The 24,750-nt window shown below is 38.4% G+C and overlaps 1 protein-coding gene across 1 annotated transcript in view; it reads right to left on the reverse strand.

Annotated features, from left to right (window-relative positions):
• Window positions 1-13,190: 13,190 nt before the first annotated feature.
• Window positions 13,191-24,750, reverse strand: part of LOC141296349 (uncharacterized) — a 43,318-nt gene continuing 31,758 nt past the window's right edge. Inside the window, exons 4-9 of the mRNA XM_073827631.1 lie at window positions 19,818-20,060; window positions 17,951-18,208; window positions 16,507-16,812; window positions 16,163-16,411; window positions 15,990-16,073; window positions 13,191-14,363 (exon numbers count right to left, since the gene is read on the reverse strand). Coding sequence (XP_073683732.1) covers window positions 14,297-14,363; window positions 15,990-16,073; window positions 16,163-16,411; window positions 16,507-16,812; window positions 17,951-18,208; window positions 19,818-20,060 — 1,207 coding nt within the window. The 3' untranslated portion in view covers window positions 13,191-14,296. The remainder of the gene's footprint in view (window positions 14,364-15,989; window positions 16,074-16,162; window positions 16,412-16,506; window positions 16,813-17,950; window positions 18,209-19,817; window positions 20,061-24,750) is intronic.

Here is a 24,750-nt window from a genome sequence, read left to right on the forward strand (position 1 = left end):
TTTATGCATCCTAAAGTCTTATCCATTAATTGATCCTCTTTTTTTCTGTAATAAATGTATTATTCGTTTATATTCATTATTTCCCCCTTAATTTCGATCTCTTAACATTCTGAATCTAAATGATAAATGCTGACATGCCATTAAAGCTTTGATTATGCTATATGGCTGGGATTTTTACTGGAATGCAGTTTATAGGTTGAATTTAACATATATATATTCATTTTTTTAGTCTAATTATAACCTATATAGTGTTTCATTGTCGAGTGAATCATTCACGTTCCATTTGTAAATCATATGGTCACACACGGGCATTAATACAATCATAAAGTCAAAACTTTATTGGCATAATATTTACAATATTTGCTAAATATATGGCAAATAGCATATACAGAAAGTTATTTAGGTTAAGCGATTCACAATAAAGAAAAAAGTAGATAGCTCTAAATCACTTATTATTTATTATTATTAGGTTATTATTATTTCAATAACTGGTTAGGGCTGTTTTTTTATTTATGTGACGATAAATGAGCATGTTTTCATTTACAAATGAGACTACGTGAATGATTCATTCCTCAGTAAAACAGTTTAGTATTTATATAGTCTAGTCTATTACAGTTTTTCTCAATTGCTTAAACACTATAACCAGTCTTTTGAACTAAAATTTCAAAACTATAACGCCATTTTTGAAAAAGCACACCCATTTCCCTAAACAATAAACACTATTCCCTGCTTTGACACATGAGTTATATTTGGTGAACTGTTACTGCAAAACTCTACACACAAACCCCTACATTTCTCAGTGCTTGCACCATGTGGTCATTTAGAAAGCACAAGCATTCAACATTGTTCACTCAATCTGTGAAGTTTGAGCTCAATTAGCACACAATTATCCAAGTGGAAACACTAGGAGTCAAAATTTAGCACACACAAATCAGAACCTAAAAGAAGCCAAAGTCAGCTTACAGTTTTTCTCAGTCACTTTGGTGCATTTCTCAGATCAGAAATGAAATTGTCAAAACTACTTGTTCAACATCCACATCATCTAGTCTCTTGTGCACATCATAAAAAGCTTCTCATTCTTCTGATCAAGTTGTGATTGCTTTGGTACATTCATACAACTGATTAGATACATTTGTCTGCGGTTTCCCACATCATCAGTTGCTATTGTCATGTTGCTCAAAATGTATGAAATAGTTCTCTGTGCAATAGTTTGACCCCTCAAAACATCAAGTCATTAGCTCATCGTATAAGTCATTACCTAAATGCAAAATTTTTGATCTAGTTGTTATAAACTGTCAATCATATATTCTACACATTTCTATTAGACTTTTTGTAAATTTGCCATGAATTATTCAAGTGAATCTAGACTTTCACTAATGAAGATAATGTATATCAACCAATGATAAAGCAGTTCTCTGAAATAGCTCAAAGGTACATCTCTTGAACCTTCAATTGGAAAGCATACTGTATATAGACAGAGGACAACGCAGGAGTTACAAAATCTGACAGTAGACTTTCTAATTTTTATTTTTACCTTTGTGCCCATATTTCTTTTTCTTTGCTGTTTCACAATGACACTGTAATGCATTTTTATTTTTTTCTTAGACCACTAGTACAGTACAAGTGTAACTGTGAATCCTATCCAGTCTTTTTCAATCAGTATCCCACATACAGTAATGTGTAATTTTGAAGAGGAAGAGTAGGAGGTGAAAGAGGAAGAGGAGGAGAAGAAGGTGGATGACAACGACAACGTGGAAGAGACAGAGGAAGGGCAAGGGCGAGAAAACAAGCAGTCTCATATATTTTAGTTGATGAGTGCCAGGGTTGGATCAGGCATGCAAGAGGATTTGACCCCTGCTGCCTGGCCAGGGCTAATTTAGCCTGTGATGCTGAAGAGGTTCTTTGGCCTGTCCCAGACCAAAGACAGGATTCTGGGCAGAAAAATTATATTTTGTTGTTGTTTGCTGTTTTGTACTGTACTCTACAGTACATTAAATTAAGGAATAAAACACTTGCAAAGGCATAGATTTGTTGTTTTCATCATGTGAAAAGTTTTTTATTTGGATTGTTTTGGTTGTATTGTTTTGAATTTATCTCATCAGTGTGTAAAACTGTGTTGTAGTGTGTGTGTTTTTGAGGATTTGTGTGTCATGTCTGAGAGCAAAGTTTGGTTTTTCAGCAAGATTGTGTTGTTTTGAGTGGAGAGCTTCATTTTGACCTCAATATAAGAAGTTTGGGGAATTGAGTTAGGAGTTGTGGATTTGTGTTTAGAGTTTCGCAAATAAGAGGCATAATTTCAAGAAATGTTGTTTAAGCAATTGAGAAAAACTGTAATTAGACGAAACAAAATAAAATATGTTCAATTCAACCTTTAAACTACATTCCAGTAAAAATCAGTCATATAGCATATGTCAAGCATTTACAGAATCATTTACATGAACGTTAAGTAAAGAGAGCCAAATTAAGTAATAGTAATGATAATTATAATAATATTAATACAAACACAGAAAAAAGACTTTCAGTTAATTAAGTGCACTTTTGGGAAACGCACGTGAAACAATAACGAACGTTGGCAAAATGACTCGTAGAAAACGCTCTTAAGCGCTAAGATTAATCGTTATCTTATGAGATCAAAATGAAGGTGAAAATAACGAATATAAACGAATAATACGGAAAAAAAGAGGATAAGTTAAAGGACAAGACTGTGTGGGATGCATGAAATGTTTCTTGTAGGGCTATTTAATTAAGCAATAAGGTACGAGAGGCCGTGCTGTATCGTGAATAAATCACGGCTGAAGGGGTTGCAGGCACTCCGCTTCGCGTCGTGCCTAACAACGCCCTTCAGCCGTGATTTATTCACGATACAGCACGGCCTCAAGTACCTTATTGCTTTTATAAAATGGTTACCACACAATAAAAATATTAATATCAAAAATATATATTAATTTATATATATTAGGTTGTACGTTTTCGTAAAGTAAAATCATTAACTGCCTTCCGCTGTAAAAAGTAGTTCCTAACTGCTAAAGCTTTGTTTACGTTGCTAAGGGTGGTTGCTAAGGAGGTTCAATGATACACAGAACGTTGAGTGAAGCGGTCGTAGCCGTGCTGTATTGTGAATAAAACACAGCTGCTGACCAATCAGAATTGAGGAATGGAACTAACCGTTTTATAATTTGAAGTACATGTAATATTTATTCATGATACACTTGTGAATGCTGTCTAAATCGCGCACAGACAGCATTGGCATATACAGCATCGCCTATATAATTATTTAATATTGTATTAATTTCTATAACAATTAAAGGGGTCCTATTATGCTCCTTTACAAAGTCTTTAATTTGTTTTTGAGGTGTACTTGAACATGCTGACATGCTTAGTTGTTCGAAAAACGCATTATTTTTCACATAATTTACATTATTACAATAGCTTTCTCCCCAGGCTGGCACAAACGGCTCGATTAGTTCCGGGTCCCGCCTTCCGAAAAGTCAAAAGTATTGTGATTGGTCAGAAGTCCCACTGCGTTGCGATTGGCAAACAGCGTAGACCACGTTCCGCCCAAGGGGCAACCTCCCGCTCTCTCTATTGAAACCAACACGGAAGTGTCTTAAAATGCAATTCATCGACTGGCCGCTTGAGGCTGGCTGCAAAAGAGAGTCAGTCCCATTGACTCCCCATGTTAAAATGCCCAACTTTACAGCAGAAAAAAGTATGTTTACAGCCTGGTTCAAAAAATGGTTTTGGTCTATATAGCTAGTTTTGCCCTTCATGTCAACTGTGAGGGGGTGAATTTTTTTATAACTCATCTGTTTAAGTTATATTAAGCCTTAAAGTTCAGCATAATTAAGGGCGTGTCCACTTGAGTGACAGGGGGATTGCCGCTGCTGTCACCACTGTCGCGCTAGGCGGGCGTGGTTTCAGCAACCAGCTCCACCCATGTCCCGCCTTTTTGCCCATTTTTGATTATCCGGGAGTGACGCGCGGTGACGCGTTTCCAAGATGGCGACGGCCGAATCCCGCCCACAACAGGCTTCAAAATAGCGCTTCAGAATCCTACGGGTGACGTCACGGATACTACGTCCATATTTTTTACAGTCTATGGTTCCGCCCTGCTGCGCCCCTTCACAAAGCAGCAAACTAGATTAAAGTGATTCTTACGTTTTAAATATATATATATATATATATATATAGCCATGTGAGGCTTTTTTTTTTATCATGGATCGACTTATTTTCAATCTATGCTGTTCTATGTGTACCAGAATTGATTTAATATAACTCCGATCGCATTCGTCTGAAAGAAGTAAGTCATATACACCTAGGATGCATAAAGGGTGAGTAAATAATACGCTATTATTGGTCCTATCGTCAGCAAACGAGATCGTGGATACGTGACATTATCATTATTGTGCTAATGTATTTAATTATTTGCATGCCTGAAACCATAAGGCTAGTGAAGCGTAGGCGTAGACATGTGCTAGTTCGTGTTTACATGAGCCGCGGATCTGCGTGTGTTTGGACCCTCTGTTCAACACACGTGAACGGCGCTGCTTCAGCACGGTTACCGGAGCAGTTCGCGAACCTTTAGTTAAAGCTGCGTTTAAACGAGCCGACCTACGGCTCGCTGTAGCATCCCAAAAGCGGCTGTCCATATTACATGGGTAAAGTTAGGCGAATCCCCCCCCCGCCAACGTATTGAATTTCAGTAGGCGGGATACCGCGTTGTGACATCATTGCATCCGGAAAACAAACGCTGTAGTCCAAACGAGTCGTTCGCTGTAGTTCTTGAAAAGTGATTTTTTAAAAACGAAATATCTCCGTTTGGAGTGGACTTTGAGATTTGTAACTTTGTAGATGTTTTTTATGCCCAAACATATACACCACACACTGGCTAAAGTTCAAAAAGTGAAAAAGCATAATAGCACCCCTTTAATATAATAATTTCTTAACTCAAAATAAAATATTAATAAACTTATCTCTGATAATCCTGGGTTACTATGGTCACGTAGGTTTGTTTATGCATTAAACTCATGTTTATGCCACTGCTGTAAGTTCCTCGAACCAGAATTTATTTATGGCATCAATTAAGTCAGACTTTGTAGTTGGTTTTGCTACTTTTCGAATATAATCTATCAGAGCATTCCACACCATTTCAATGGGATTCATGTCGTGGGATTCGGCGGGAGTCTTAACCCAGTTTATACCCTGTTCAATGAGTCTGCCTGCAGCAGTGTGCTTCGGGTCATTGTCCTGGAAAAAACGGTGATGTGCTCCGATGTTTTCCCTAATGTATGGGGCAGCAGTTTCTGTTACAATAGCATTTTCAAAGAAAGACCGGTCACCCCCATTTGGCTATTCATAAACATTTCGCTCCTATACTGCCGCTGATGGCCTCATTAACTACTTCTTTTTAGATAACTGAAAAAAAAAACTGACTGATCTTTAAACTTTTGTGTCGAAATTGACACGGCTCATGGCTAGTGTTTGCATATTTCTTTCTATTGTGCAACCAGGGGTGCGTTTCCCAAAAGCATCGTTAGCCAACTATGGTCGCAAGTTCCGTCGTTACCAACATAGTTCAACGATTGGGTGTTTCCCAACACCATAGTTCAAACGAACATTCGCAAACAGCGTCACAAACTTACTTGGTTGGAACTACAGCTCTTGACCTGTGGTTAGAAGCATCGTTGCTTCTTCACATGTGGGCTAAATAAAATATGTTCTTGGTCACAGTTTGCAAGCTAACACGCAGTACAATCTATATCATCAATTTTATCTAAAAATAAATGCGTTTTACTCTATGTATTTTTGTGCGTCCTTTATAAGCGTTGTTTATGAATAGTGCGCATGTGCACAAATGCCTGCAGGAACCCCGGAGTATGACGTAAGAGAGAACGTGCAATGAATCAAACATCAAATGAAGCGAAATGACAGGGAACAAAAATAGTAAATTAGTCATTAGGTGCCATGTTCAATATAGCTTCATTTTTGAGAGACCCTAATCAGTTAAATAGCAGAAGTTATTACTCGGTGACGTCATTAACAACGGCCCTAAGTTGTTGAACTAATGTGGTTCAAACGACGGAGATGCGACCGTGTTCGGGAAACAGTCCTGACTAGCTAGTTCGTTTCCACAACGATGCATCGTACTATGGTGGTTAACCAGCGAGTTATATCGTTGTACGGGAAACGCACCCCAGATTAGTGTTATATACTGTGCTGATAGTTCTGATAAATTTTTTTTTTATCGGACAATGCAACTTACTACCTTATTAACTCTAAATTCAAAGTAGCCTAAAATAGCTGGATCTGCCAGCCCAGTGGAGGATGCGTCTGTCCCTCACTTTCAACTTTCTCAACTCCCGTTTACTCCACCGGCATCTAGCAGCATTTTCACACCAGTGATACTAAATATTCTTGCAAACTGTCTAAATTGTCTAATTGTCGGGAACTGCCAAAAATTGATGTGGAAGGCTTAGCACCTGACACCCCCCATGATTCATGTCACCTTGGCCTCGGTGTAGCTTTTATATGTAAATGATTACTGGAGTGGAGCTATACAAATGCAAACTAGGGGAAGGGGGTTGCTCAGATCTAGAGTTGGCTTACCTGTTTCTTTGTCTTACACCATGTCTCAACACATAACACCACGACATGCAATAAAATTATATTTTTCATGTTAAACAGTTTTTTAAACAGATATCATTTAATCCTGATATCTTAGTCCTTAGCACTTGTGTTGTGATACTTTTGTATTCGTTGTCAGTCATATAATAAAAGCTTTATTGTTTTGAAAAATGAACCTTCTGTTTATTTGTCTACATTATTTTCAATATTAGGATATAATACTAGGGTAGGCTATAGTACCACCATAATGTACAGCACAAAAAACGCAAAAAGAAATCTAAAGAAAATACTACTACTACTAATAATACATAAAATAAATTAACACTCCAAACTATAATTTATATTTCTCCTCTTACACAAATCAATCAAATAAAGTGTATCTTAAATTGTATAAATGGTATGAAAAAGACGAACTACCTCTCAAATCTTCATTTGCTGTTGGTTTAAAATGTTGTAATGTATAATGTATTTTGTAATTTTGTACTTGTTATTTTTTTTCTCTTTTGTTTTGTTAATTTATTATTCATTCAGAAAAATATATTTCATATATGGGCATATTTATTTCTTTTATATACAGCTTAGGTTTTTCCCTGCGCACAAGCTCTACGCATGATGTTCTGATGTTTATGCTGCTTTTTGCTTGTGTGAAATTAATCCCCGAAAACGAATTTAGCTGTTTAGGTGTCACAGCCACCAATCAGTTCAAATTTAAATGTATACAATCTTGTCGGTTAATAATAACTTAACGACGTCGGTTGTCGGTTGGGGACAATGCAGTCTAATAAAAGTTCATCAGGAAAAAAGAAAAGAAAACAATAATGAAACTGCTCCTGCTTATGAATAACTTTTTATTTGATGTTGAAGTATCTGAATAGTCTATAGGCTGTAACAAAGTGCTTTTAGTCCCGCTCCCATTTTCTTCCGCCTCCACCCGCTCCCGCTATATACTAACTATATATACACCCTTAGAATATATAGCCTATATATACCCACCAGTGATGCGCGGGTTGATCCGAAATGAGCGGGTGCCCGCGGTCAGCCGCGGGCACCCGCGGTTACGAGTCATCCAAAAATATTTTTAATGATATTCGGGTCGCGGTCGGTCGGGTCGTTTGAAATAAAGATGCCAATTAAACCTTTGTAATTTATATAGTACTAGGCACAATTTTCTATGAAATACATAGACCTACACTTTATTGACTAAATAACTGGCGCGAAGATGACGCACGAGCTCAGTCTGCACGTAGAGATGGAGGTGGCAAGAGAAAAGGTAAAGACTGGGGAGTGGAAGCTCCGCAAATACACAAATAGAAAGAGCAAAGTGTGGGAGACATTTGCCGAAATAATGAAAGATGATGACCAAAGTGCTGGCTTTGTCATGTGTACTTCTTGTGATGCTATTTACACATTTGATAGCCACAAAACTGGCACGACCAACATGGCGCGTCACAAGTGTGGCCCTGGGAATCCATCACAGCCCAATAGAGCAGTGTCAGGCAAACCAAGGTCACAAACTATAGATGCCTTTATGCGCCCTGACCACACGAAAATTCCTCTTCAAGTGAAGAGTAAATTTGTGGATGATTGCGTGGACTTTTGTTGCACAGACCTGCGCCCCTTTGATATTGTTTCGGGGGATGGTTTTACAAAAGTGGCACAGGGTCTCATCAACATTGGAGCACGTTATGGCTCAGTCGACGCAAATGGAGTGCTTCCTCATAGGCAGACAGTCTGTGATCGAGCTAAAAAACAGGCCATGGTCGAGAAAGAAGCCTTATCCGTGGTTCTGAAGTCGGCGGTGCATAACAATGGAGGGGTTGCAATAACAACTGATATGTGGACGGATGATTTTAACAGAAGGTCCTACACTGTCTTGACATGCCATTATATCACAGAGGATTGGAAGCTGGCAAGCCGTGTTATGTGCACAGTGGAATTCGATTGCACATTGCCCAAAACAGCAATCAACATCCACGAACAGATTAATGAGCAGCTGTGTTCTTATGGGATCTCATTTGATCAAGTGGTGCTCGTGAGTGACCAGGGCTCTAACATTAAAGCTGCCCTAAAAAATTATCACTGGATACCATGTGCAGCCCATGTTCTGAACACAATTCTGAAGCATACGTTCAGTGGATCTGACATTGAGGAGGTAACAAAGATGACTGACGCGTGCAAGGGCATTGTCAAATATCTTAAAAAAGCCAGTGCAAGCACAGCTCTCCCACATGGCTTAGTCCAAGAGTGTGAGACTCGTTGGAACAGCAAAATTGACATGCTCAAATCTGTGAGCAAGCAATACAGGGAAATTAATGAGCTACTCGAAAGCAGGGGGCAGTCAGAGCGCATGGAAGGCATATATCAAAACACGCTCACAACCGTGATAGATTTCTTGGAGCCTTTCAAGAAAGCATCTGAGGAGTTGCAGGGAGAGGAATACCCGACACTGCATTTAGTGATGCTGTGGTTTTACAATCTGCGCGCACACTGCCAACCAGTCTTTGGAGAACCTGAGTACATGGCTTTGCTCCGTACGCGCGCACTTGCTCTACTCCATCAAAAGTTAATTCTCACAGACACGCACAAAATTGCCCTCTTCCTCTGCCCCCGCTTCAAAAGTCTCAATGAAGGAAAAATCTCCACAGAATCATTGGCAACCTCATATACCCTGTGTCTTTTGAAGCCGCGGACTCTCCTGAGACTTCAAGCACTACAGCACAACGGACATCTGCAGGCGAGGGTAAGTGGCTGCGTTATTGATGATGAATGGGATTTATCAGTTTAATGCTGGTAAATGACATTATTGACAAATGCTATTTTACCGTCCATAGACGTCACTAACGAAAGTCAGAGGGAGAAAAGACCTAGAGTGGACTTCGCTGAATGGGCCGATGATGCCACTGATGTGGGCTTAACGAACGAATTGGAGTGATACCTTGCGCACACTTTACGCTGGATGACTGTGACGAGGACCGGTTGCTTGAATTTTGGGAGAGACAGGCACCCACCTTCCCGAGGCTTCGTGCATTGGCAAGGAGGATCCTCTGTGTTCCAGCATCAAGTGCAGCCAGTGAGCGCACATTCAGCTCCGCAGGTCGTGTCATAGAGGCGAGAAGAAACCGTCTCAACCCGGGGACGGTTGATTCAATATTATTTCTACACAGTGCGAGGAAAGCTAAAAAATAAGTAGGCTGTTTTAGGCCACCAATGGCACCTTATAGCCTTTTTAAGCCCAAGGCTTACTGTATCTGATTTAGGTTCCTGTGTTAGTTTTATGGATATATTTGTGTAGGCTAAACAATGCAGCATATTTTGCGTTTATCTTGTATTAGGCTACCTTTTTTTTTTTTTTTACCAACAAGTGGCACCCTTTAGCCTTTTTTAAGCCCAGGTTAAGTTTACTGTGTGTTTCAGTTTTCAGTTTTACTTTCATGGGTATTTGTGAACATTTATTTATGGATATTGTAGCCTCAGTCTTTGGCTTAGCCTACCTGTTTTTGTTCGTCTAAAATGCGTTATTAACTTTATTAACATATTCTGTGCCTGTATTTTTGTGCTTGTGAGAGCTTCAATTGGGCATCCACGTGGCGAAATAGCCTAAGCCTACTAATACTAGTGGGAAATCCTTATTTACCTTTTGAATGTTTAGCGTTATTAACTGTTGAATAAATGCAGACGCGGACAAAATTCCCGATTTCCCAACACGTTGAACTGAGCAATGCCATTGTATCATTTTAATAGGCTACTTTTAAACGCATATAGCTCAGTAAAGTCAGTTTTATGTGTTTTCTGAGAGGGGGTAGGATTTTTGTTGGGAAAGTCGGGAGAAAGACGCACACTTCAATTAGACTGGATAAACACATGCAGCATCTTAAAAGAAAATGAAATGAAATAAATGAATAAATCAAGATTTTTTAACGTAACACTAGGCTATATCAGCATTTAGAAAAAGAACAGTTTGCGCTCCTAAGGGCTTTCACACTTTTCCAAAAGTGGGCCTTCTCTCAGTTGACCAGCTGATGAATTCTTCAAGCAGAGTCGAAACATTAACATCGCATTCATCAATAATATGCATCTAGACAGCTGAAATGGAAAATGATAGGTCGCCTCAAGAACTGCCTGCTCTCGCCGCCGCACCTCTGAGTGCACCACGTCAGCGAGCGCACCATTTGAAAAAAATTGCGGGTCAGGAAGCGGGTCGGGGACAATATTTTCTTCTTTTTTTTGCGGTCCGAGTTGCGGGCAGGTTAGTTGAAAACGTCGGTCGGGTTCGGGTTGTATATACATTGACCCGCGCATCACTGATACCCACTTAGAATAATTTTCTTCCCGACCCGACCGTTCACGCTAAATTTAATTCTCATTTCCAGAATCTCACATTTAACCATTTGGAAACAATGTCGAGTATAAAACTTTTTTCGCAGTACATCCATTATATTTCCATGTTCCACTTTTAAGACGTATTATAGCCCTGCATTTTAGTCTGTCAAAGATTAAAGGTTGTATCAGCGATTTCTAGGCTGAAAAACAAAGTGTCAATTTCAGCTGACCTTTCATCACGATCCGCTCGCTGCCTGCCCCATAAATTGTCTGTGAAAAAAAATGCGTCTCTCTGGTCAGCCTAGGGTCTGAGATATGCCAAAAAAATAAACAATCGGCACTACCAACCTTTCCACACATAAACAAACATTGTTCCAACCAATCAGCGTCAGGGGTTTGGTGTTGTGGACTTTCGCTCCGCCTCCCTCACATCCCAGCACCAGTAGGAAAGTCCACAACACCAAACCCCTGACGCTGATACAACCTTTAAATGCGGGCTAAAATTATATTTTAGACATTCAGTGGTGATTTAAAAAAAAATTGCAGCGCTGGGAGAAACACGAGACCAGGCTACCATGACTTTCAAGAGTGGCTCGGATGGTCCTGTCAGCAGCATTGAGCGCACGTTCAGCACAGCTTGGAAGGGTTCCGTGTTTAAAGCTTACCACAAAACACTGGCAAAAGTAAATACCATGACTGTCTAATAGTAAGGAGATATTTTAATTATTTATTTAGAAACTACTGTTTTCTGAGTCAGTGATGATGCAGTTAACAGTCCTCCTCATATCTCATATAACAGTTTTTGTTTTCTATTTGTTTTTTTTCGTTAAGTAGTAATTTAAGTCTTTCTACATATTTATTTATCATGTCTGACAAAAATAATGGTTAAATATTTTCCACTGAAAAAAATGTAACTGATTGAGCTTGAGCCTTCATGTCCTAAAAATGTGTTTTGCACTCTCGCACAAACGATTGGATATGCACCTAATAGCGCATATTTATATCTATTATTATATATATATATCTTTTATTTTACATCTATGGATTTTATTTTAGCCAATTCGTGATTTGAGAAGGCAAATTGAAACACAGAGTAGGTCAACTCACTGTCTGCCGCTTGGTCTTTAAGAAACAAAAAGCTTACGTTTAACGAACAAAAATGCTCCAAATTTTTTTTTTCTAAATTAACTTAATAAAAAGGAAACGAAATTATAAATACTTTGCCGTTACATACAGAATGAATTACCGATTATGGCGCCAGATATTGAAACAACAGACATAACAAATACTGTCCAAATAGCCCTCTTTGTGCAGGGTTTGGCCACAGAATGTTGTTCATTGCGCCACCTGGTGGATATTATATGAAGCGCAACAACGTTTTAAAAAAATCTGAAAAAGCCCCTGCAGGCCGACGCGTGGCCACGTGTGCTGAATTGCAGGCTGCTGCGTGAAAATAGACGCGTTTTTAATGGCCAGATCTGTAATTTTTGGCTTCAATATCTCGCGGAAAAGGATTTTCCCCTAGCGTAAGATACTTACGCAGTACGAGAGACCTCTCGTAAGAGAACTCATTTTGATCAATTAGTCAGTAAATAATAGTAAATAGTCAGTAAATAAGTCTTAATACCTTAAGTCATTTTGCCTCTCAAGTAAATGTATCTTGAATTAAGACTGTTTATGTAGATATTTGTATTGGAAAACAAGTAAGAAAGTCTTTTAATGCAGTACATCTCTCTTCAAAACAAACTTCACTAGAGTATAATATTGTATAATACAAAGCACTTCAACTTCTGCTTGTCTCTCTTTCCAAAAGATGTTGAGATGCTTTTATGTTCTGTAAGCACTCAGCCATCATGAGATTCCCTTGTCGTATAGACATATTTACTGTCCAATTGAAAAAGCCCTGAGATTGTTTCAGTGATTGAAGCCATTGTTCCAGCATGTCTGTGTCATGGCAACAGCTATAAACCCTGTAGAGGACAGTGCAAGTACCCTTATCATTCCCCTAATGTGCATCTCCATCAGATCATCCTCTGTTTTTCTATCTTAGAATATATTGCTCAAAAACACTGCTGAAATCACATAAATACATAGTCTGTTCCTGAATAATGATTCAATTTCCATCATGCCTAAGGAAAAAATAAAGCACGAAATAAATCATGATTATAGTTGAAAATCATTTAACTTTTAGGAAAAGCAAAACATTGTATCCAGTTTCCAAATGAATGCACATTGAACTTTACATGTATAAGCAAAGGAGCATATTTTATTTCACACTGGCCAATAACACTACACCAAGAACACTACACAGGATTCAATACAAAAATAAAGTTATCATAAAAAATGCAGAGAACAGACAAAAGTAACAAGGGGAAAATTCCTGTAAACTTTTTTAAAATGGTGATGATTTACCCTGACCGCATAGTTCATGGGGTTCAGACAGTGAAACACTTCCTACTTGCAAATTATCTTTCTCTTTTTTAGGATTAAGAGAGGAGAAGATCAGGTAATCAATGGTATAAATGAACTTGCTCTTTATATTGGTTGTTTCTGGTCTATGTCCCCCTTGGTATCTTCACTGTAGATTTTCTGCTCTTGTTATTAATAAATCATTGCTGTCCTCTACTGGAGTGATTTTTATGTTAAAACAGCAAGATGTCAAAGCTGCAGTATTTTTCTTAAAATATGTTATCATAAGCGTTTTCCAGAATTCATAAGGATTTATGCCAGTAGTTTTACATGCAAGGTGTTTTATAGTATGCATTTTAAAAAAAAATAAAAGACTGCCAGTTTATTTTGATTATGTGGATCACATGATAGCACTAAACTGTGTTTAGAAATGTAGAAACCGTTTTGAAATGATTCTAGTAAGTAGCTATGCTTTGTCAGTGCTAAAATACTAAAAATAAAAACTAATACTGAAGCTAGAAAACTGATAAACCTCTTACAGAATGATTCCAGGGAGTAGATTTACTTTGGAAATGCTAAAATAGGCTACTACAAAGTCTACACTACAAACTACAAAGGCAAATTAAAAACTTATATAGAAATAACAAACAAAATTAAAAATTAAAAAATATAATATGCATGACAAATAATATAAAGGGTGGAGAAGGGGAAAGAGAAAGGAGGCTGATTTTGTCATTTTACGAAACACGATTAATTAAACGGAAACCCACTGTTGATTATGAAAGTGATGATAAAACATGAATGTGGTTAACAATCTGGTGGCTTGATTCATCTCTGGTACTCTGGCTGGCAGATTCCTCAAAGAGTGTTTACACCTGTTATTTTATTAATCCGCACTGGTTATTTCACCTGCTTGTTGATTCCAGAGAGTTTATTATTGACATCACCAGATCTCAAATCGTGGGTTTGTGCTAAAAAGCTCTTTAAATTCAATTCTGTTGTTGAAGAGCCTGATGAGATACAAACACACACTGATATTCGTCATTTGAAATTGGCTTCAGATAAAAGTATATCTGCTAAATTAAAACATGTAAATGAAACAAGCACACTTACATAATTACCATTCATAATTTTAACTCTGTTGCATGACAATACAAACTAGTCACAAGCAGGGGCGGAGTGGGGCACTAAAATCCACCGGGAAAATTCTGACCGCACCATCCCCCTACACCCCCCCCCCCCCCCTTAAATTAATACTAAATCTTTTTTTTTTTTTTTTATCTGGATGAAGACCCAGATTATGTTATGTTTCTTTTTGTTTCTTTGTGTCTACACATTTTGGAAGGATTTACCGGATATATGAACCCTGACCACTAGACAAATGCACATTATTGACAATAAAGTGTAGGTTTAAAGCTTTTATGGGTTTTTCATTAATAAACAGAAGCTGAAATATAACATTTGAGGAAAGGGACTATAGATAGTTGGATGAATTTCCCTTTGGGGTCAATAAAGTATCTATCTATCTATCTATCTATCTATCTATCTATCTATCTATCTATCATCTATCTATCTATCTATCTATCTATCTATCTATCTATCTATCTATCTATCTATCTATCTATCTATCTATCTATCTATCTATCTATCTATCTATCTATCTATCTATCTATCTATCTATCTATCTATCTATCTATCTATCTATCTATCTATCTATCACAACAAGCCATTCAACCACTGGAAAACCACAGCACTTTCAATAATTTTGTAAGGAACCAGGTCCGGCTCCAGATATGAGATGAAGGGTGGCCCGAGGGATATTCAATAGTTACATTATTTTATTATTTTAAAGAGAGGTAAAAGCATGTTTTAGTTCAAAAAATTATTGTCTCAAAATTTAGTACACTATAGATTAGTACACTATAGTACACTATACACTATTATTTTAAGAAGTACTAAATAATTTTTAGTATATTAATAAAATTACTGCGTGAAAAATTAGTAAGTATTATTTAAGTGCATTATGGAAGTGCACATTTTTTCCATTCGGGGTAGTTGGTGTTACACTGTATTTGGTTCTATGCTTATTAAATTACTCGACCACCGCTGCAGCACCTTCACTGTCATTTTGCATTTTTATAGAAATAAAAATAATTTACTACAAATGTAAAAATGTAAGCTACAATTCTAAACTGAAAGAATCTGACAACAGGGTTACCAGGTCTATTTGACATAACTAGCCCAATTTGTGGGAGTAATTTAGAATTTAGTAACGTCAATGATTCTAATAAGCTTAGGCCGGTCGCGTTCGCCTCGCGCCCGCTCAATTTGTGATCCGCTGTGTAAATCCTTCCCGTCGTCCCGATTGCCACTCCGCCCCTGGTCACAAGTGAGTTGGACTCACACGACCAAATTAATATTTTCATGAATAAAAACTTTTGAATCTTAAAGATTTTACTTGAAATTGGTTTTGTAGATATTAATTTCATCAAGGTATGATTATTATTGTTTTTTAATGGATGACTGTGATCAACAAAATGCTCTTTACTCAATCATAAAGCACTTTAACCCAGATATTGCAATTTCAATAACAGATGAAATAATTGTGAACAACATTGTGACACTCAGGAACACACCTTACTGTCTTTATGTTACTGTCGGGAGAGACGATATAGTGGATTTTTTCAGCCCCAGCATCAGTGATGCTATTGTCACTAAAACTGAGATCAAACAAACAAATAAAAAATGTAAGAATTATTACATTATACTTTAGAAATGTACACATTGTGTTTCTTTCTCAGTCACTCACTCAATGTTTTGTGCTTTGTGGAGGTTTGGGAGCAGCAGATCCAGGCTGTCATCAGTGAGATGACACTGACTCAGATCCAGTTCTGTCAGTCCTTCAGAATATTCCAGAATCAGCACCAGACCTTTATAGACATGCGGGTCCAGCTGAGTCTGACTGAGGTCGAGCTCTTTACCCAGAGCTTGAGAAAGAGACTCGGCTTCCTCACGCCTCACACGAGCCAGAAACTGAAGCAGCAGAGATTTAGCACAGCTGAAAAACAGAGCAAGAGGCACTTTATGTATATTTGAACCCCCTGACTATATTTTGTATATTTGTATATGAATGTGATCTGTCTTGTTTCTCACCAGAGTTGAACAGAATGTAACACTGGGAACAGCTGATCCATTCCAGCTGTATTAATCTCACAGTCCTGTAGAATCAATTGTGTCTTTGTGTCTGAATGAGCTGTCTGAATGACTTTGGAAGTCACACGGCAGTCGTCAGTGGTCAGATGTAGAGGCTCTGTGTCTGTGTTTGTTGTGAGATCAAGAGCAGAACTGCAGGAGAAGTCCAGCTTATGCTGCAGGATGGAGAGCAGAACTGCTGCCTCCTGCTGGACATCAGAGACACTGCAGCAGTGAAGCATCTTCAGTAACAGCAGCCTGTCAACACTGAACAGACAACAAATAAATCAGAACATAATCTGGTCACATCAGTACCAGCTTTAAAGCAGCTTGAGAAAATGTTAACTATTTAGTATGGATGGGAATCTTAAGAAGTACTATGATTCAGAATGTTCTTGTATGATTCTAACATAACATTTCTATTACCTTAATTAGTTATCAATTGTGAATTGTAATTTCAATTAATTAAAGGGCTGTTTACACAGATTTTTAAATTACTTTTTTTTAATCAGTGTTTTTAGACATACCATGAATGCAAACCAATAGCTGACCTTAAATAGATATTAAAGGGCAATTATTATGTAAAATCCACTTTTACATGGTTGTTGGACATAAATGTGTGTTGGCAGTGTGTGAATACAAATATCCTACAATGATAAAAAGCCACTCACTCCCTATTTTTTAATCCCCATTAAACTAAATCGGTCTCACTAGGCATGTGTAACGGAGGCCAGCTAGTAGGAGCTATGCAGGTAAACCTCACTCCCCTGATCTCAAGAGACGCACTAGTGACCGACGCTAGAAGTTGCAGCCTTTAGCCTCCTTGTTAGTGCATCCGCCTCCCGTGCCGAAGACCCGCTTGGAGCAGGTGCGGTAGGACCCGGGTGTGAGGGGTTACACATGCAGTTTGGATTTTCAAAGCAATGTGACATAATATGGTTTAGGCATTTATTTTATGCATTAAATTTTAGCCGTGCCAATCATTCTCTCAGTCATGTTACTTCTGCGGATTGTTTTTTCCCCTCTTCTGAAGACAGGGTGGGAATATGCAGTTTATTTGCATTTAAAGTGATACACATCAAAACAGCTCTTTGTAGAGACAGCCCAAACATTTAATTTTCCAGATTGTTAAAATAAATGATTTGTGAGGCATCTTGAGCTGAAATTTCACAAACACATTCTAGTGACACCCAAGACCAATATTACATCTTAAAAAGGGCATAATAGGTGCTCTTTAAATAATAATATTAAAATGATTTAAAAAATACTACTAACAAAACAATAGGCATTTAACTAGCTAAAACATAATTCAATGCTACTACAAGGCTACTACTGAATGTAACAAACAAGCAGGACTGAGACAGAGGAATCCAAAGAATACAGATACAGAGAAAATCATTGATACCTGAGGCGGGACACATGTGTGAAGAGAGGCAGAATGCTCTTTAGCTCTTTCTCTGGTATGGAGGTCCACTGTAGATTGAGTGAAACTGCAGTGCAGTGCTGCAGTGTGAAGCGCAGGGCCGCACAGTGAACAGAGTCCAGCTCTCTGCTCTGCAGATTAATGTAGTTCTTCACTGAACACAGCAGACTCCACACAAAACCGACAGAGCCAGACTCATATATCTCTCTGATTACAGACAGCATGAAGATAGAGCTCATCCTGTACAGACACACATCATATATATATATATATATATATATATATATATATACATATATATATATATAGTGGTGTGAAAAAGTGTTGGCCCCCTTCCTGATATATTTTTTTTGTGTGTTCGTCACACTTTAATGTTTCAGGTCATCAAACAAATTTAAATATTAATCAAAGATAACACAAGTAAACACAACATGCAGTTTTTAAATGAAGTTTTTTTTAGGAAGGGGAAACAAAATCCAAACCCACATGGCCCTGTGTGAAAAAGTGTTTGTCACACCTGTTTGCAATCAAGAAATCACTTAAACAGGACCTGCCTGACAAAGTGAAGTAGACCAAAAGATCCTCAAAAGCTACACATCATGTTGAGATCCTAAGAAATTCAGGAACAAATGAGAAAGGAAGTAATTGAGATCTATCAGTCTGGAAAAGGTTATAAGCCCATTTCTAAAGCTTTGGGACTTCAGTGAACCACAGTGAGAGCCTTCCCAGGAGTGGCCTGCTGACCAAAATTACCCCAAGAGCACAGCGACAACTCATCCAAGAGGTCACAAAAGACCCCACAACAACATCTAAAGAACTGCAGGCCACTCTTGCCTCAGTTAAGGTCAGTGTTTTAAGAAAGAGACTGGGCAAAAATGGCCTTCATGGCAGAGTTCCAAGACGAAAATGGCTGCTGAGCAAAAAGAAAATAAAGGCTCATCTCAGTTTTGCCAGAACACATCTTGCTGATCCCCAAGATTTGGGAAAATACTCTGTGGACTTATGAGACAAAAGTTGAACTTTTTGGAAGGTGTGTGTCCCATTACATCTGCCGTAAAAGGAACACAGCATTTCAGATAAAGAACATACCCACAGTAAAATCTGGTGGTGGTAGTGTGATGGTCTGGGGCTGTTTTGCTGCTTCTGGACCTGGAAGACTTGCTGTGATAAATGAAACCATGAATTCTTCTGTCTACCAAAAAATCCTGAAGGACAATGTCTGGTCATCTGTTCGTGACCTCAAGCTGAAGCGAACTTGGGTTCTGCTGCAGGACAATGATCCAAAACACACCAGCAAATCCACCTCTGAATGGCTGAAAAAAAACAAAATGAAGACTTTGGAGTGGCCTAGTCAAAGTCCTGACCTGAATCCTATTGAGATGCTGTGGCATGACCTTAAAAAGGTGGTTCATACTTGAAAACCCTCCAATGTGACTGAATTACAACAATTCTGCCAAGATGAGTGGGCCAAAATTCCTGCACAGAGCTGTAATAGACTCATTGCAAGTTATCGCAAACACTTGATTGCAGTTGTTGCTGCTAAGGGTGGCCCAACCAGTTATTAAGTTTAGGGGGCAAACACTTTTTCACACAGGGCTATGTGGGTTTGGATTTTGCTTTCCCTTCATAATAAAATAAACTACATTTAAAAACTGCATGTTTTGTTTGCTTGTGTTATCTTTGATTAATATTTAATTTTTTTTGATGATCTGAAACATTAAAGTGTGACAAACATGCAAAAAAAAAAAAAAAATCTGAAAGTAGGCCAACACTTTTCACACAACTGTATATATATATTTATATATCATTTATTAGATACAAAAATTGAAAAAACTAATTTACTGTTTACCGTTTAAATTTGATATTCATCAGAAATGGCAGAATGTCTCTAATATTGTATTGAATGTTGCACTTTCTGAAGTCCACAGTGACTTGTTGATTTCTGTGCCGCAGGAAATAATGAAGCTCTTCCCAGTTAAAGGAACAAGAAGTCAGATTATTACCCACTTTCTGCAGGAAGCATTGAGTCAGTTCCTCTTCCTGAGCTTCATATACACATTTAACCAGCTTCTGTAGAGTCTCTTTAGATGGTCTACACACAGACAAACACAGTGCATTATGCTTTTTGTAATGATATATATTATGTCAAACACTTCTAAAAGTTATCCTACAGTCAGAACTGAGAGTCACTGGTCTCTGGTAACACAGTAGGACTGATAGAAAAAACAGACAGCATCTTGTATTTAGTAAGGTTCAAACACAAGTCTCAGAAGGATGGCTAAGCTGCTCAGGACCCTGAGCAGATTTTTCTCTGACTGCTGTTTATCATTCAAATCAAGTGTGAGTTCATTAACAGTGATGAGAGCTTGAACCCTCATAGACCTCAGTGCTTGTACTATTCTTACCACAATGTAACCACTCAGTCTAAAAAATAACAGCAATGTAAATATAAGCAAATCTCAATTTAGGAAAATTAAACACTTTTGGAAACATTTTGAATGATGAGTTTATTTTAGGGATGTCCCGATCAGGTTTTTTTGCCCTCGAGTTCGAGTCATTTGATTTTAAGTATCTGCCGATACCGAGTCCCGATCCGATACTTCTATAATAGAGTCAAGAGGTCTAACTCTGTGCCACCGCAGAACTATAGATGTGTTAAAAAAAAATGAGAATATAAATACCAGAGGTTGCGTTAGACTGTTACATTGCCTGTGACGGACAGGGTCATAAAAATTCTGTCATAATTATCACCCGTCATTTTAATTTTCATATTTTAATTATAACAGATTGCATTTATTTTATTGTTCACGTTTTAATTTTTAATATGTTGAAGAGAACAGATGAGACTGCTTAACTTTTCATGTTCAACACCACACCCCGCAGTGACATCGATTTTAATATATTCTCATTTTAATTCATCTTATTTATTTTTTTCTTGTATGTTTTAATTTTTATGATATGAAAATGAAATCAAATGAAAGCATAAACATTTATTTATTTTTAATCAAATGAAAAATAAACCCTTTTAATTTTTGGCAAACAGAGGTTTACTGTTAAAATCAATACATGGAAGAAAAAATTATATTCAGTTTAAAACGTTTAAATAATAATTGTAGTTTTTTTCTACAATTAAGTGGTTAATCTTGTTGTAATATTTATTTTTTATCATATATATTGTTTTATGTAAATTATTTAAATAGGAATATATAAACACCTACATTATACTGTACAAAAGTAATTGTCACGTTTGGGAAATGAGGAAATCTGGGTCCAAGTGCAGGAAGAGGGTTTTTAATTAAACAAACAAAATAAACATAAACCAAAAGGCCAACACGGCACAAACTGAACATAAACTGAAACACAAAATAACAAAATCAAGAACACGGTCAGGAATATCAGGAACACAATATAACACACGAGACAGAAGACAATGCAGCCATGAAACAGGAGTGAAAGGTGAGAGTTCTTAAAGACCAGATGATTGTGAACAGATGTGAGTGAAATCAGTGCTAATGACAAAGACAGGTGAATGCAATCAGGAAGTGCAGTGTAGGAACAGCGACCTCAGGAGGCTGAGGGGAGACCCACAGCCCAGATCATGACATTACCCCCCCTCTAGGGAACGGCTTCCAGACGTTTCCAACGAAAAAAAAACAAAACAAACCATCTGGAGGGAGGAGGAACGGTGGAAGGTGAATCAGGGGGAGGGATGGCGGGCCAGGCCCGTGCAGCGGAGGGACGTGAGCTGGCATAGCTGCCAGAGGAACGCCAGCAGTCACCGCCGCGTCCGGCACAGAGAGAGCGGTCACCGCCGTGTCTGGAACAGAGAGAGCGGTCACCGCCGCGTCCGGAACAGAGAGCGCGGTCACCGCCGTGTCCGGAACAGAGAGAGCGGTCACCGCCGCGTCAGGAACAGAGAGCGCGGTCACCGCCGCGTCCGGAACAGAGAGAGCGGTCACCGCCGTGTCTGGAACAGAGAGAGCGGTCACCGCCGCGTCCGGAACAGAGAGCGCGGTCACCGCCGCGTCAGGAACAGAGAGAGCGGTCACCGCCGCGTCAGGAACAGAGAGCGCGGTCACCGCCGCGTCCGGAACAGAGAGAGTGGTCACCGCCGTGTCTGGAACAGAGAGAGCGGTCACCGCCGCGTCCGGAACAGAGAGCGCGGTCACCACCAGTGATGCGCGGGTTGATCCGAAATGAGCGGGTGCCCGCGGTCACCCGCGGCTACGAGTCATCCAAAAATATTTTTAATGAGATTCGGGTCGCGGTGGGTCGGGTCGTTTGAAATAAAGATGCCAATTAAATCTTTGTAATTTATTTAGTACTAGACACACTTTTCTATGAAATACATAGACCTACACTTTATTGGCTGAATAATATTTAGCCTACCTTTTGAATGTTGAGCGTTATTAACTGTTGAATAAATGCTGACGCAGGACAAAATGCCTGATTTCCCAACACGTTGAACTGATCAATGCCATTGTTTTAATAGGCTACTTTTAAACGCATATAATGTCAGCTTTATGTATTTTCTGAGATGGGGTGGGATTTTTATTGGGAAAGTCGGGGAGAGACGCACACTTCGATTAGACTGGATAAACACATGCAGCATCTTAATTGTTAAGAAAATGGCATTCCTAATAAATGTCTCGAATATTTTGATTATGTCCAATGTTTCTCTTTCTTTTTGGAATTATTAGACACATTTCACTATGTCTTTTCAAATGCCTAGGTCTGTTTAATTTCATTAATTATACAATTTCTAGCACTATTTTTTTAACGTTTATTCAAGCAATAATGTATAAATTAGCTGGTGTATATGCTTGTTTAAAACCATTAAAAACGAATTCCGAATAAAAACGGTATTCTTTCTTTACATTTCCAGAGAGCGAAACGAACGAAATTGAGCATTACTTGATAAATTCAAAGCACTATAATTTCCTATTATTAACAACTATTATAGCTATACAATTTATATATATACACATACACAATTAATAGGCTATATATATAAAAAAAAAAATTATTTTGTCATATTCGTGAGAAATAGAGAAACACATACATATATACATATATACATATATATATATATATATATATATATTATTTTGTCATATTCATGATTCCTGATTTTATATATGAAAACTTCGTTTTGAAGTGCATTCGTTATGTTTGTATAAGAAAAGTCGTTAACCTAGCCTATTAAGTTGACTTTTATTACACTGTAGATCGAAATAAAATAATTATTGATCATATTTATCATCGGAGAATCACTGACATAATTTAGAGTAGCCTACTTCGAAAATGAAACTATTTAAATCTGTATAAAGGAATATTTTTAAACGTTTATTCAAGCAATAATATATAAATTATCTCATGTATATGCTTGTTTAAAACCAGGGATTAAAAACGAATTCCGAATAAAAACTGTATTTTTTCTTTACATTTCCAGAGAGCGAAACGAACGAAATTAAGCATTAGGCTACTTTATAAATTCAAGGCACTATAATTTCCTTATTCATTTGATACAACTATTATAGTTATACAATTAATATATATATATATATATATATATAAATATAAATAAAATATTATTTTGTCATATTCGTGATTCCTGATATATGAAAACTTCATTTTGAAGTGCATTCTTATGTTTGTATAAGAAAAGTCGTTAACCTAGCCTAAGTTGATTTAATATTCTTGATAAGAAAAAAGGAATTCGCTTATAGTCTCTTATATTTAGGACTATAGGCTAATCTTTTTATTAACTTTTATTAGATCGAAATAAAATAACTCATGATCATATTTAACATCGGAGAATCACTGACATAATTTGGAGAAGCCTACTTCGAAAATGAAACTATTTAAATCTGTATAAAGGCAAGACAAACTAAATCACAACATGAACAATCTGTATTTTTCTTGTAATCAAGAACATTTCTTTTGACAAAATTACCTAATTAATGCCGAATGATGTTTGACAGTGAACGCATCTCCACCGCATAATCGCTCTAATATTAAACATGCGGGTCAGGAAGCGGGTCGGGTACAATATTTTCTTTTCTTTATTTTGCGGTCCGAGTTGTGGGCGGGTTAGTTGAAAACGTCGGTCGGGTTCGGGTTGTTTATCCACTGACCCGCGCATCACTGGTCACCACCGCGTCCGCCGCGTCAGGAACAGAGAGAGCGGTCACCGCCGCGTCAGGAACAGAGAGCGCGGTCACAGCCGCGTCAGGAACAGAGAGAGCGGTCACCGCCGCGTCAGGAACAGAGAGAGCGGTCACCGCCGCGTCAGGAACAGAGAGAGCGGTCACCGCCGCGTCAGGAACAGAGAGAGCGGTCACCGCCGCGTCAGGAACAGAGAGAGCGGTCACCGCCGCGTCAGGAACAGAGAGAGCGGTCACCGCCGCATCAGGAACAGAGAGCGCGGTCACCGCCGCATCAGGAACAGAGAGCGCGGTCACCGCCGCGTCAGGAACAGAGAGAGCGGTCACTGCCGCGTCAGGAACAGAGAGAGCGGTCACCGCCACGTCAGGAACAGAGAGAGCGGTTGCCTCCGCGTCAGGAAATGAGAGAGCGGACGCCCTCCCTCGAAAAAACGCCTCTGCCCTCGCCATAAAGTAGGGGCGCGTCCGCGCCGCCTCAACACTAAGGGCGTCCATCGCCGCCAAACAGGCGTAGATGGTCTTGAAGTGAGCGGCTGACGCCGCCTCGAAAGACCTCTCACCCGCTGGACCCACTGTTGATGGCTGCATTCTGTCACGTTTGGGAAATGAGGAAAT

Source organism: Garra rufa, chromosome 1 (assembly GCF_049309525.1).
Source record: "Garra rufa chromosome 1, GarRuf1.0, whole genome shotgun sequence".
NCBI classification, from domain to species: domain Eukaryota; kingdom Metazoa; phylum Chordata; class Actinopteri; order Cypriniformes; family Cyprinidae; genus Garra; species Garra rufa.